The sequence below is a fragment of the Thrips palmi genome, unplaced genomic scaffold (genome assembly GCF_012932325.1).
Source record: "Thrips palmi isolate BJ-2018 unplaced genomic scaffold, TpBJ-2018v1 HiC_scaffold_2, whole genome shotgun sequence".
Lineage (NCBI taxonomy): Eukaryota > Metazoa > Arthropoda > Insecta > Thysanoptera > Thripidae > Thrips > Thrips palmi.
Genome location: NW_023144629.1, coordinates 6771063 through 6783255, shown reverse-complemented (window position 1 = coordinate 6783255; position 12193 = coordinate 6771063). Strand labels below are relative to the sequence as shown.

The 12193-nt window shown below is 58.5% G+C and overlaps 1 protein-coding gene across 1 annotated transcript in view; it reads right to left on the bottom strand.

The window, feature by feature from the left end:
• LOC117647446 (paired box protein Pax-2-A) overlaps positions 1–12193 on the bottom strand; it is a 69249-nt gene that overhangs the window by 18067 nt on the left and 38989 nt on the right. Inside the window, 1 exon segment of the mRNA XM_034389190.1 lies at positions 3464–3629. Coding sequence (XP_034245081.1) covers positions 3464–3629 — 166 coding nt within the window.

Sequence of the window (12193 nt, the reverse complement as noted above, 5' to 3'; positions counted from 1 at the left end):
CGGTGCGACTATTTGCATGGCGCAGTTAGCCACGTAGCATCTAATTGTCGCGTTTGCCCCGCTTGGCATTTGAATGAGATGGTTACCCGCACAATATAATACAGTGGCGTTGGTGCCCCTGGCGGAGCTGGCGGCGCTGCCAACCTGCCGGCCTGACTGCCGCGACGCCGCGACCGCATTGCAGACATTTTTGATCGCCGTTCCGGTGGCTGACAATTAGAACGGCCCCACTGTGTCTGTTGGTTCAATTCGTTCTGTTGGTTGGCCGCCCTGCTCCGCACCGCTCGAGCTCGCCACTGCTCGGCCGAGACACACATCCGCCCCTAACGAGTGCCCGGGTCACTCGGGCCTGGCGACACGAGCCGTTGCCCGATTCCGAGAGACGACGCTTTCCGTCGCTCCGTCTCTCTCGCACTCGAGGGGCGTCCCGTGTAGGCGCGAGAGAGGCAGAGCGACGAAGACGACTCTCGGAATCTAGTCTGCTGGCGACAAGAGCTGGGGAAACAACGACCGGGAACGAAGCGCTGCAAACGACGGCGCTGCCAACACCCGACAAAAAAAAAAAAAAAAATGACGTTTTAAAATAGAAACGGAATTTTCCTGTCGCCAATCTCTAAGAGAAAATTGGATGAAGAGCACCAACCCTAACCTAACCTTACCCATTGTTTCGATCAGTAAACCGCATTCTGATTCCGAATTTCCACAAACGTCTATCCGACCTTCCCGCCTATACAACTTACTCATGTAGAAATTCATTTCCCTTGCCAATTTTTTTGTTTTTGTTTCGGGTGCAGATGGACATACATCATGTCCTACATGAGCAGGGCCATGCGTCTTGGCCGCGTCTCAGTAGGTGGCCGTCCGACCGCGGCCAACGCAGAGGGCCCAGGGGGACCCAAGGCGATGCGGATTTAGGATCTGGCCGGGGGGGGGGGCTTATTCGTCGCCATATAACTCCACAGGTCATTTCGTACGTAATTTTCCCCCAAGCACGTGGCTCCTCCTCGCATTAATAAGTCTGTCCGTCGCGTACGGCGGCATTTTGCCTTTAGCACCTGTCTAATCCTAATCTCACTACATGACCACAACCACGTGTTCACACACACACACATAGACACACACACACACGTGCCAGGGCCAAATGGGCACGTGCAGCGGAGGGCGGCGGACGTGGTGCAAATTCACTTGCCCAACAACACCAGTGGCCACTCATCTCACTAATCCTCCGACCACTGTACCAACACTCACACACGCACACAGTAGGCAGAGGCGCTGATGGGGTGCGAAGAGACCGATACGATCGCCGTGTGTGCGCTCGGCGATGGGCCGTGGACGCCGCCCCATCTGATAAGGCACCCCGTCAGCCAGCCCAGGCAAAGCCAGCCGAGGCGCCGTGCCGCCAGCGCCAGCTGCCGGTGTCGCCTTTGTAAAAGTGCCGCCCTGGTGTCCCCGGGGTGTCCCCCCAGTCCCAGCGGGGGTGGCCTGGTGCGCGGCGCGGTGTCCGGGGCCCTCGTGGTCTCGGCCCTGGTGCCCGCCCATGGTGGCCCTGGTGGCCTCGGCCAGTACCCCTCCCCCTCCCCCCTCCGGGTGGGGCCACGGCGGGAAGCTTTTGCTGTATATTTCAGGACGGCCCTGTCTCATGCACCCGACCAATACGGCACTCGAAAAATGGAAACGGCGGCGCGGCGGGCGGGTGTTTGAACCCGGGCCCCGCGGCGGGCGCGCGGCGTCGAGGCGGGTGGCGCGAGGCCCCCCGGCGCCCCCCTAGCGCACACATGGGCGCTATGGCCCGTGACGGCGTGGTGTCACGGTGCGTGCGGCCGGCCTGCGCCTCCGTCCGCCCGTCCGTCCGCCTGTGACAAAATCTACGGCATGCGCGCAACATATCTTCACATCAAGATGAATGGGCCGAGCGGCGTGCAGGTCGCTGTGCATCTCGGAGTGTTTACACCGTCGCGGTCTGCGGTTCGAATCCCGCCGCCGCCGCCGGCAGTCTCTCTGTCAGTCTCTTTTTCTAGACGGGGCAACACTCCGCGCGGACGGACAAAATGCAGTGTGACTCGTAAAAGCGAGACGAATCGGCGAAGACTCGCCGCCCGTCGTTACGCGTTCGACAGGGCCGCGGCGGCACGCAGACAGACAGACGGACGGACGGACGGACAGACAGACAGACAGACAGACAGACAGACAGGGAGTGGAGCGCCGCAAACTGGACACAAAGTACACGCGTGCGTATTTATGCGTGGTGAACCTCTGCTACACAACGGACCGCCACTTCCGTACCCTCGCTGCAACCCTTGCTGCCTGGCTGCCTGCCTGGCTGCCTGCCTGGCTGTCCCGCCCGGCTTGGCCACCCCCGGAGCTTCCACCGCCGAAGCCCCATTCAAAAAACAATAAGTGGCCGAGCGGCCGCCACACCCATAAACATGATAAGTTTATTATTTCCCTCTCTCTCCCTCTCACAGGGGCGCCCAGATTCAGGCACATTCGCCCTCCTTCTCTGTCACAGAAGGCCCCGAGACCGCCGGCCAACGAGAGAGAGAGAGAGAGAGGAGTAATTCCATTTTTGCAAAGAAATCTGCAAAATATGCAGGGTGCATAAATCACACCCCTTCTCTCTCTCTCTCTCTCTCTCTCTCTCTCTCTCTCTCTCTCTCTCTCTCTCTCTCTCTCTCTCTCTTGGGAGGCTTGACCAGGGTGACCGGGGTCCTGCGAGGAGTCCCTATGTGCGTGGGCAAGTACAGTACCGACCGCATTACAATGAAACACCCATATTTCAGCCCGCAACGCCCAGCGGGGCCCGCCGCAAGGCCCACACACACACATCCTTTTGTTTCCGCGAATTTTCTTTTTCGCCTTTTGCAATTCATATTGCGATTCAGGCGCGCGGATGTAGCAGGCAGCAGGTCCGGCCGCATTCTCTGGTGTAGTGTCCGCGCGTTTTGACCCTTTCTCAGCGTTGTACTTTGCTTGGGCCGCGGCGTGCGGTCGTTTTCGCGACCGCGGCCGCCCCGCCCCGCCCCGCCCCGCCCCGCCCCGCCCCGCCCCGCCCCGCCACCCGCCCCGCCCCGCCGCTCCCTCCGCGAGCGACGCTCGGTAAATGGGTTTATCTCGTCGCCGGCCTGTGATCTGTCACTGGCCGCGTGCGCGAGCCGAGTAGTCGCTCACAGAAACATCGCTGCAAAATATTATTATCATCATATCGACGGGTTGTCCCTTTTTATTTTTTTCCCCCTCGCCCATTGAGACTTTTGCTACTTTCCTGCGACCGGAAGTCCATCAAACGATGCCCGGCTTGACCGGAAACGCGGAGAAGAGTCCGCGGTTACGACCAGGGGCATTCATATGCGACGACCTGGCATGTGTTCAGCCAAAGAGGCTCAAAAAGGAAAGAAAAAAAATCGAGAGTGGGATTTGAACCCGGGCCTTTACAAAGTAAAAACAAAAAGTGTGTTGGACTCACCTAGATAGTATCTTGGAGACACAGCCGTGAGACACCCTGAGTTGTCTCGAGATGTCGCAGGGCCGCACCCCGTTGTGGGCGAGCTCCACTATCCTCTGCCGGACCACGTCGGGGAGCGGCCGCCCGTTGACGAACACGCCGCCCAGCTGGTTGACGCCCCCGTGACCTGCGGGCAACAACAACAATGACAACGTGCTGGTTGACGCGCATGTGACCTGCTGGTTGACGCCATGCGATGAAAAACAACAACATTGACGACTAATGCCCCAGGCAACATGCTGCTGGTTGACGCTCCGGAGCCAAAGATCAACAACAGCAACGACAAGTAGCCAAGGCTGCTGGTTGACACCCCTGTGCGTGATCTAATGCGATCAAAAACAACAACAATGACACCAAGTTCCCCAGGTAGCACGCTGCTGATCCAGACAATCGAGGTGGGATTCAGCGAAGGATCTGGAGGGGATTTCGAAGCGGATGTTCCCCGCTGCCCGGCCAGAAAGTGGGGTAGCGAGCGAGAGGGGAGGCACTGCGCCAAGAAGGAGCGGGGGAGCGCAGGAGAAAAAAAATTGCGTAAGCACATCAGTGCGCATTGACTTGGGTCCAGGAAGAAAAAAAAATGATAATAAAAATATTAGGGCCCTCTGGTGCGGTGCTGGTCGTCTCCAACAAGTGGGACTCGCGCTTGGTTCCACCCCAGTGCACCAGAGTGCGCTACAGTGCGCTACAGTGCGCTCCGCGGCACAGCCACGCCAATCACAGGCCGCATTACCATAATACGCACGCCATGCGGTGCCATGCGGCGTCATGGGGCCGCACCGACGAGCTTCACACTCCAACACCCTGCCCTCGGATTCAGGACATTCAGCAGGAATGTGCACCAATTTTAAGAAAAGCCACACTCTAAAAGTACGTAATGCAAAAAGCACGTAGGCGCAAAATTGAGTAGACCTTGCATGGGAAAATACGTCACAGAACAAGGTATCTTGTTTTCAGCGAGCACGGTTCAAACTCAGAAAAACAAAAAAAGTCCGCTTCAGGAAATTGGCCAGTGGGTGGTATCGAACCCGAGACAATTAGCTCTCGCTGATGGTTCTCGGGAGAGCCTCGCAGCAGAGCGGGGCTTCCCTCCCTTCGGCGCCCTCGCGGCGTGCCAGTGGCGTGCCTAATGCACGACCGGGCATAACGCCATATAAAAAGACGCGCGGCGCAGCAATGTGGCCCTGCTTGCTCTGCTGGTGTGGGAGCTGCGGTGGCTGCAGCACGATAAATGACACAAAAAGTAATAACAAAAACAACAACAACAGAGCTGCCGGCTGGTGCCGCCCCTGTAGTGCCCGGACTTCCTGCACGCGTCCTCCGCCGCCGCGCGCCGAGAGCGGCCGAGAGACCGCGGGCCGCCGTGGTGGCCTTGTTCGCGAGCAGCAGGGAGGCACACCGCGAAAAAACGAGCCCGTCGCTCTGTCTCACTCGCGGGGCGTGCCGCGGGTCCGCAGGGGTGCGAGGGGGACGACGGTACCGTTCGGGCCGCCGCTGGACTGGAGGCACAGGAGCTGCTTCTAGGAGAAGGCGGTGCGCCCCAGCTTTCCCGCCACACTGGAAGCGTTTCGAACGGCGGTCTTGTTCGGGGCGTAGAGCTCCGCAGTGTTGCCGGTCATCGCTCCGTCTCTGTCGCGCCCCTCCGGCGCGGCCCGCGAGTGCGAGAGAGACAGAGAGACCGCCGTTTGGACGCTGGCCACTAATGCCGCGCTCCTTGTTGATATCGCTTCGAATAAGTCACTTCATTTTTTCCCCCGACGCTCCCCAAGTGCCGTCGCCGAGCCCGCCATGGCCCGCCATGCTCTGGCCTGGCCTGGGTGGCGGCGACGGCGGCGAGGCGCGTGGCGTCCTGGGGCAGTAATGGATTTGTCGGGGCGAACCCTCCCCCTCCCCCCCCCCGCCCGGGCAAAGGTCATCGGATGACGTACGATGTTTCGCAGACAACTACCCCCGCACGCTAGCACACTATGAGGCGATGAGAAAATGATGATGATGGCGGCGAGGTTGTGATTGGGGTGACTGTGGCACAATAATAATAATATCTGCGAAACAACCGAGAGCAGACCGACTGCCTTCTGGGGCGCTAGCAGGGCCTGGTTCGCACTCATTCACTCCTCTGAAAGACACTTTGACTCACATGGGGACGCCGCCAAAAACGTTTCGTGACAGTGGGGTACCCATACTACTCGCCGTCCGAAGGACAGCCCTTAGAGTCAGTCGGGCTCAAGGGCCTCGAACCTTTTGCATGGCTTCTCCTGGGGGACCATCGACCAGGAAACAATCGGCCCTACATTGGAAGGCACCCCACGGCACGTCGTGATCTCTCTTTCGGCAGTCGAGGACGATCTTTGCACGTACGTACTCGATCCTATCTCGCCGGCCCACTCGGTCTGCGAGCCCGGCAGACTGGGAGTCGTTCTCGTCGCTCTGTCTCGCTCGCACACACGGGGCGTCCCGCATGGGAGCGAGAGAGACAGGGCGACGAGGACGACTTTCGGTCCGCAGGCAGGCAGGCGGGCAGGCAGGAGGCAGGGGGCTCCCCTGGGAGCGGCCGGGGTCGCTTGCCGGGCAAACCGGCCTTGGGGATCCGACCCTCATCCCTCGGGATCCTCCCCGCCCATCCATCTCAAAGGGTAGTGGGGTCGCCGGACGACGCGGCCGGCGCGCTCGGATTGTTTTTCTTGGGCGTTAACGTGTTGTAATCCACCCGGCAGCACATGTGGTCATTTGGCTCATTTGCATCGATAGAGGAAATTCCGCGTAAAAAACGGGGAGGATTATCTTTAAGTTGGCCTTAAAGCACTGCCACTCGCACTATTCGAAAATTTGCTGCAACCTTTTGACAGAATTGTTGACATGTCGATAACATTTTCATCAAAGCTCAGATGCTTATTGCATTGCATGGGCGTGACAACAATGTCATGGTGTGATGACTTTCTTGTAGAGGGAAAATTAGCCTTGACATAGTCATCAAGTGAGAGCCAAAATTTTCACAGTGCACTCGGCGGTGTTTCAACGGCAAACCGCCAAACAACAACTTTCCTTTTGTCACTGGTTCTTTTCTCCAGGACGCTCCCCGGCCACGGCCAAGGGCACGGGCATCCATCGTCTGCTTTTCCGCGTTCCTGGGCCGCGCCGCCCCCAGGACGCTGCCAGGCCCTTCCCCGCCCCCGCGCCGCCCCCACGCCGCCCCCGCCACTGCAGCAAGGGAGGCTCGGCACTCCGCCACACAGTCATGGCAAATTATGGGAGTTGTGGCAGAACATGACAAGTAGCAGACTCGCTAACACACTCTCGCGAGGACCGGGTAGGGCGGCGGGCCGGCGGCCCCAGGCGGCCCCTCGCGCGCCTCCCCCTACAGCGCCGCCACCGCCCTGCGATCACTTCGCCATCTACTTTCGGAAAATAAAAACGCACGAAAAATTCACGTCGGCTGGCTCGCTATTGAATCGTGGCCGTCAAAGAACTTGGCGATACAAACGTGTCTACTTTCAACAGTTTGCAACTTGAACATGCCTCTTTTCGGTTAAAAATTGTTTTCTATGAAGTTTTGTTTGCATACCACGGTACGCACTTTTCAAAACGTACCTGGTCTGCAAATTGCCATTGAATTTCGGAAGGCCTATTCGCTTGTTCAGGAGAGCAAAGGCGACAAAGTCGGTCAAATTTCTGGCGCTGTCGTCCGCCCGTTTTCATCATATTAGGGGGTGGCGCTGACTGACCTACCCTAGACGGCCGCCAGACGCCACATATGTTGCGATCCAGACCTCTAATCCGATTACGACACCAGAGTGGCTGTAGAGTGGTTGGATTTGTCCCCCATCGCCAGCAGCCCGGCGAGCCAGGCCCTGCCAAGCCCAGCCAGGCCCCGGGCGACGATGATGCTCATTGGCCCGTCATCGCATCGGCATGAAATGCGCGTCCAAATTCGTGTCGAATTCGTGAAAACGTTCGCGTCAACATTCGCGAATGCGTGCGTAGAAGCGGCTGTACAATAACAAAAACCCACTTTTTCCAGAGAAGAAATTATTTTTTTACGCGGTTGTTTGTTTAAAAATTTTGCCGGCGGGGAGTGGTGCGGTGCGCGTCGTAATCCTTTTACCGGCAAGTGCCTGCACTGTATGGGCTGCCAGTGGAGCAACAGAGAGGGGGACGCACGCTGCGCCGCCAGTCGCGGCGAATCATCGTCATTACAATCACCGCCGGCATCTTCAACCCCGTCTCCTGCACCGTTATCTCGGCCAATCTGCCACAGGCAGCAACAACAACAATAACAACAACAAGGGGTGCGCGAGTGGCTGAGTGAAACGGAGGAGCGGAGCGGCAAAGTGAATTTGTTGGCCGATAAGGTCGCCGAATTTCCGCGTGTTGCGCTAATAATGCCTTGTGACAAACAATGCACCGGCGTCCGAAATTCGTCGAATTTTCGCGTCAATCAAGGAAAGAGTGGTTGCGGCCGCAACGAGTATCGCCGTCGGAGGCGACCGGGATTTACAACGGCACAGCAACTAAGAATGATTCGAAAGTGGAACATGATCGACAGCGATCACACTAAATTCCTCTGAGTACAATTTTTGTAAGTGGTCCTGCACGATCTAGCGCATACGTGCTTTTCGTTTAAATTGTCCGCGATTTCGCATGATCTTGTGCGAATCCGCTTATAAATTTGTGCGAAAAAGTTCGCAGCTTTAAAATTGCGAACGAGAGCAATTAAAAAATTGCACAAATACATAGAGTGGTCCTTTTAACATCGAAATTTTGTGGCGAAATCGTTCTGTAACTTATTCGACAGGACCGGAGGGAGATCGCAATAAGATCTCCGCTTCTCGCGAGTTGAAGCGGTAGAAGTACATTTCTGCACATTTTTTATCGGCTGTGCTGCAGTGGTGAAGCTTGCTTAGTTCTTTACATTCATGGACAGCGATTCATCTAAATTATTTTTATTCGTGTAAACTTTTTGTTAAATAGAAATGCTTTCTGTATCAGTTTCTGTTTAATTTAGGAATTTGTACTCGGGTTTAAGAGCGGTTCCGCGGCGACCTCTCACGTTAGTCCTTTTACTACACTATAGCTTGGATTTAATGAAACACAATTTTCGAAATTTTGACGTCAAATCGATTGTAGATTTGTGGGTCCGCGGATCATCCAGCACCCAGCCCTTCGCAAATCACAAACGCACGAGGCGACAACCTTCAAAACACTTTTCTGGGAGAACCAAACGCAGGGCGTGGCCCCAGCAGAACACGACGCTTCAAATCACACGCACACACAAGCACTACACACAAACACAGAGGCTGGTTAATCCACGGGTATCTTGCGTCACACTGGCACTCACAGGTGTAGTACTCCATCATGTTCTGGTTGTACCGGTACGCCGTGGACAGGTCCATGGCGGGCGGCCGGAAGGAGAAGAGGCTGAGGTTGGGCGGGTCTAGGATGGAGGGGTCCTGGGGCGAGTCCGGCGAGTCGCAGGAGCCCGCCGAGCCTGCGGACGCCCTGGAGGCCGGCGACCCGGCCGGCGGGGGCCTCGTGGACGCCGAGGGCAGGCCGCTGTCCCGGCACGCCGCCGCTGCGGCCGCGGCCACCGCCGCCGCCGCGCCGCCGGCGTTCACACACCCGGAGGCCGCCGACGACGCCGGCGGGGCGATCCGGGCGAGGAGCTCCTCGATGCGAGAGGTGGACGACGGCGGGGCGTCATACTGGCGGCCCCAGCCGGCGGCGCATGTCGGTCCCTGAGCCACCGCCACGGCGGACACGGGGGCCGCGACGTCGCCCGGGACGCCCCCGACGGCCGCCGCGGAGAAACCACCAGGTCCGACGGGGACCTGCAGGGCGCACGACGGCGCCAGCAGAGCAGCACCACCACGACCAGCTTCACGAGCACCAGGACCGCGACGGCCACGCACACACACACACACACACACGCGTTGACGCACGCACGACGCACGGCGACGGCCTGCCTCTGGCGGGGTCTCGCGTTTGACTGGGCGGGGTAAGGCGGCAGCAGCCCGCTGGGGTGCGCCGGGGGGCGGAGCCTAGCGCGACGGGGGAGGGGGTGGCCCGGCGGAGGAGCGGGGCGGGGCGGGGCGGGTCGCCATCGCCACCGTGTCGGATCAGGACGCAGTCAGGACGCAGTCATCTCACGGAGTTTTAATTCGCCCTGTTACGTGGATTGTGAACGACAGCCGGGGACGTGTGTACGGCTTTGTTCGGCTTTGTTCATTGAAGTCGTTCAATTTTTCACAAATGTACACTTCAGCCGTACATTTGTTCCTCATCCTCATTCATTCTTTATTCATTTTCCCGCTCCTCTTAGGACTTCACCACCATGTAGCGTCCGCAACTCCTGATGTAGTAAACGTCGCAAAGTCAGCAAACAACTCTTTTCCCCCTTTTTTCCCTCGCTTCGCCGCGAGGCGACAGACCAGATAAATCACGTTCGTTTTGGCAACGGACGCGAGGCGGCAATTATTCTCACTATTACTGTGCTTCGCTAGCTTCGCGGCCCGATCGGCCAGCAGACCGATTCCGAGAGTGGTCGCTCCGTCTCTCTCGCACTCACGGGGCGTCCCGTTCGGGTGCGAGAGAGACAGAGCGACGAAAACGACTCTCGCGGCGTCGGTCCGCGGAGCGCGAAGGGGCGCGGGGGAAAGGTCGGGGCGACGCGGGGCGACGCGCGCGGGTCGCGAAAAAGGCGCGGCGAACCCCGAACAGCGCGTCGGGGGCAACCGAGGGAGGCGGAGTGGAAACGGCAACAGAGTCACGTGGCACCATCATGGCTGACGTCTCTTTAATAAGTGTGTGTGTGTGACTGAGCGACTGCATGATTGTGTGAGTGTGTGTGTGTGTGCGCGCGAGCGCGGTAATGTGATAGGTGTGGCGCGACCCCCACCATACTGTGCACCTCTCTCTATACTACCCTCGACTGCGCATTGTTGCACATACGCTTGCGCGCTCTCTCTCCCTCACACACACAAACACACACGAGTTCAGTGAAACCGAACGGTTTGAGCAGTAAATTACATGCAGAGTTAGACACAATGCAGACGACTCGGGATTATTTCAGCGCCGTTCGCGGAGAGTGTGGGGTATGTTGGGCAGAGATCATCTCAGGGGGTCCTTTGAATTGGGACAAGCGCCACACTTGTGTGCAGGTATGTTTGAGTCAGTGAAGATGGCGACATGTTAAAAAGGGGGTTCCTTACTACTCGAGACGCGAATCTTGGACCGTCCTATGGGCGACATACGCAGCATGCAGAGACACCTGTTTGTGAATCTCAGGTTCGCATCTCGCTCCACGAACAGGCAAGGCCCGCTTCTCCATGGAGACAGGCAGGCAGACGTAATAGTTGGCATGATATGCCACCGCTGCAGCGGCGGACCGCTCGCCTTGGTTCCGGAGTGTGTTCCGATTGAACACGCCCCGCTGCTTGCTTGCAGCCCGCTCGCAACCCTGCTTGCTCGTGGTTGCTTGCGCCCCGCTTGCAATCCTGGTTGCGCCCCGCGAGCCCCGTGGCGTGCCCCCACCCCTGGCTGCGCATGCCCGGTGGGGTGGTGGGCGCGCGGGCCGGCCGTGGCGTGCTGGGGCGGCAGGGCGGAGGGGAGGCTGCCCGTGGCGTGGCGTGCCGTGCTGGCTGGCGTTGCGGCTTTTCCCATTGGTTCCCGCTCGGTTAAAGATCGCGGGGGCGACGCGCCAGACACGCTCCGCCACGCCATGACGTGATTCCGTGCCGCCGTGACGACCCTCTCGCTCGCACCCGCACCAAGACGCGGGCCACGGCCACCCTCTCGCTCGCACTCGCACCAAGACGCGGCGGCGGGGAACGTCCAAACCACGGGCAGACAGACGGACGAGAAGAGAGCCCCACAACAACCTGCTTCCGAGGACGTGCAGATTTCTGCCAGAATCCCCCCGCCCCCTTTTCTTCAACCCCTTCTCACCCTTACGGTACGCAATTTGAGTGTCCTGGACTACTTCCATTGTTACTGTGTCCTTTCCTACTGGGATAGCTGCAACCTAATGGACATACACACCTGAATGATTATCGACCCACATAATGATTCCAAAGGGTTTCATCCTTGGTTGAGAATCACACAAGCGCGCTTCATGGGTTTTGAAGCGTGCCTTCGGCCGGCAAGTCGAGCCTCGGCGAAGAAGGACTCGAGAAGGACCACGCGGCCAGCGCGCCGCCCGGGCTGCCGGCCGTGGACTCGCCGAGGCCGCGCTGCCGCGCAGATCGGGCCGCTCTCACGGGCAGCGCTGCGCTGCGCAGCGCTCGGTGTCGAGTGTTGCCGACCGGACGCTCTGCGGTGACGGTGCCTCAAAGAGGTGTCGGGGAAGAAGAAGACGACGAGATAGAGCGCGCTGTCATTCATTCGCTCACTCTTCCTCGCTTCTGGATCAGAGTTTGCCGCGTCGATTCCATTTATATCGACACGACTCACGAATAGAGGCTAAAATCGATGTCCTTTGAGTCGCTCGAACATAGACCAATCTCCTTTGGGTCGCACGAACAAACGTCAGATCGACAAAGATCGAAAGAAAATCGATATCAATTTTTTTCAAATCGGCATACTGATTCGGCACCCATTTCGAGAGCGGAGAGCCCCATTGCGAGAGTCGTTTTCGTCCCTCCGTCTCTCTCGCACTCACAGGGCGTGCCGTGTAGGAGCGAGAGAGACAGAGCGACGAAA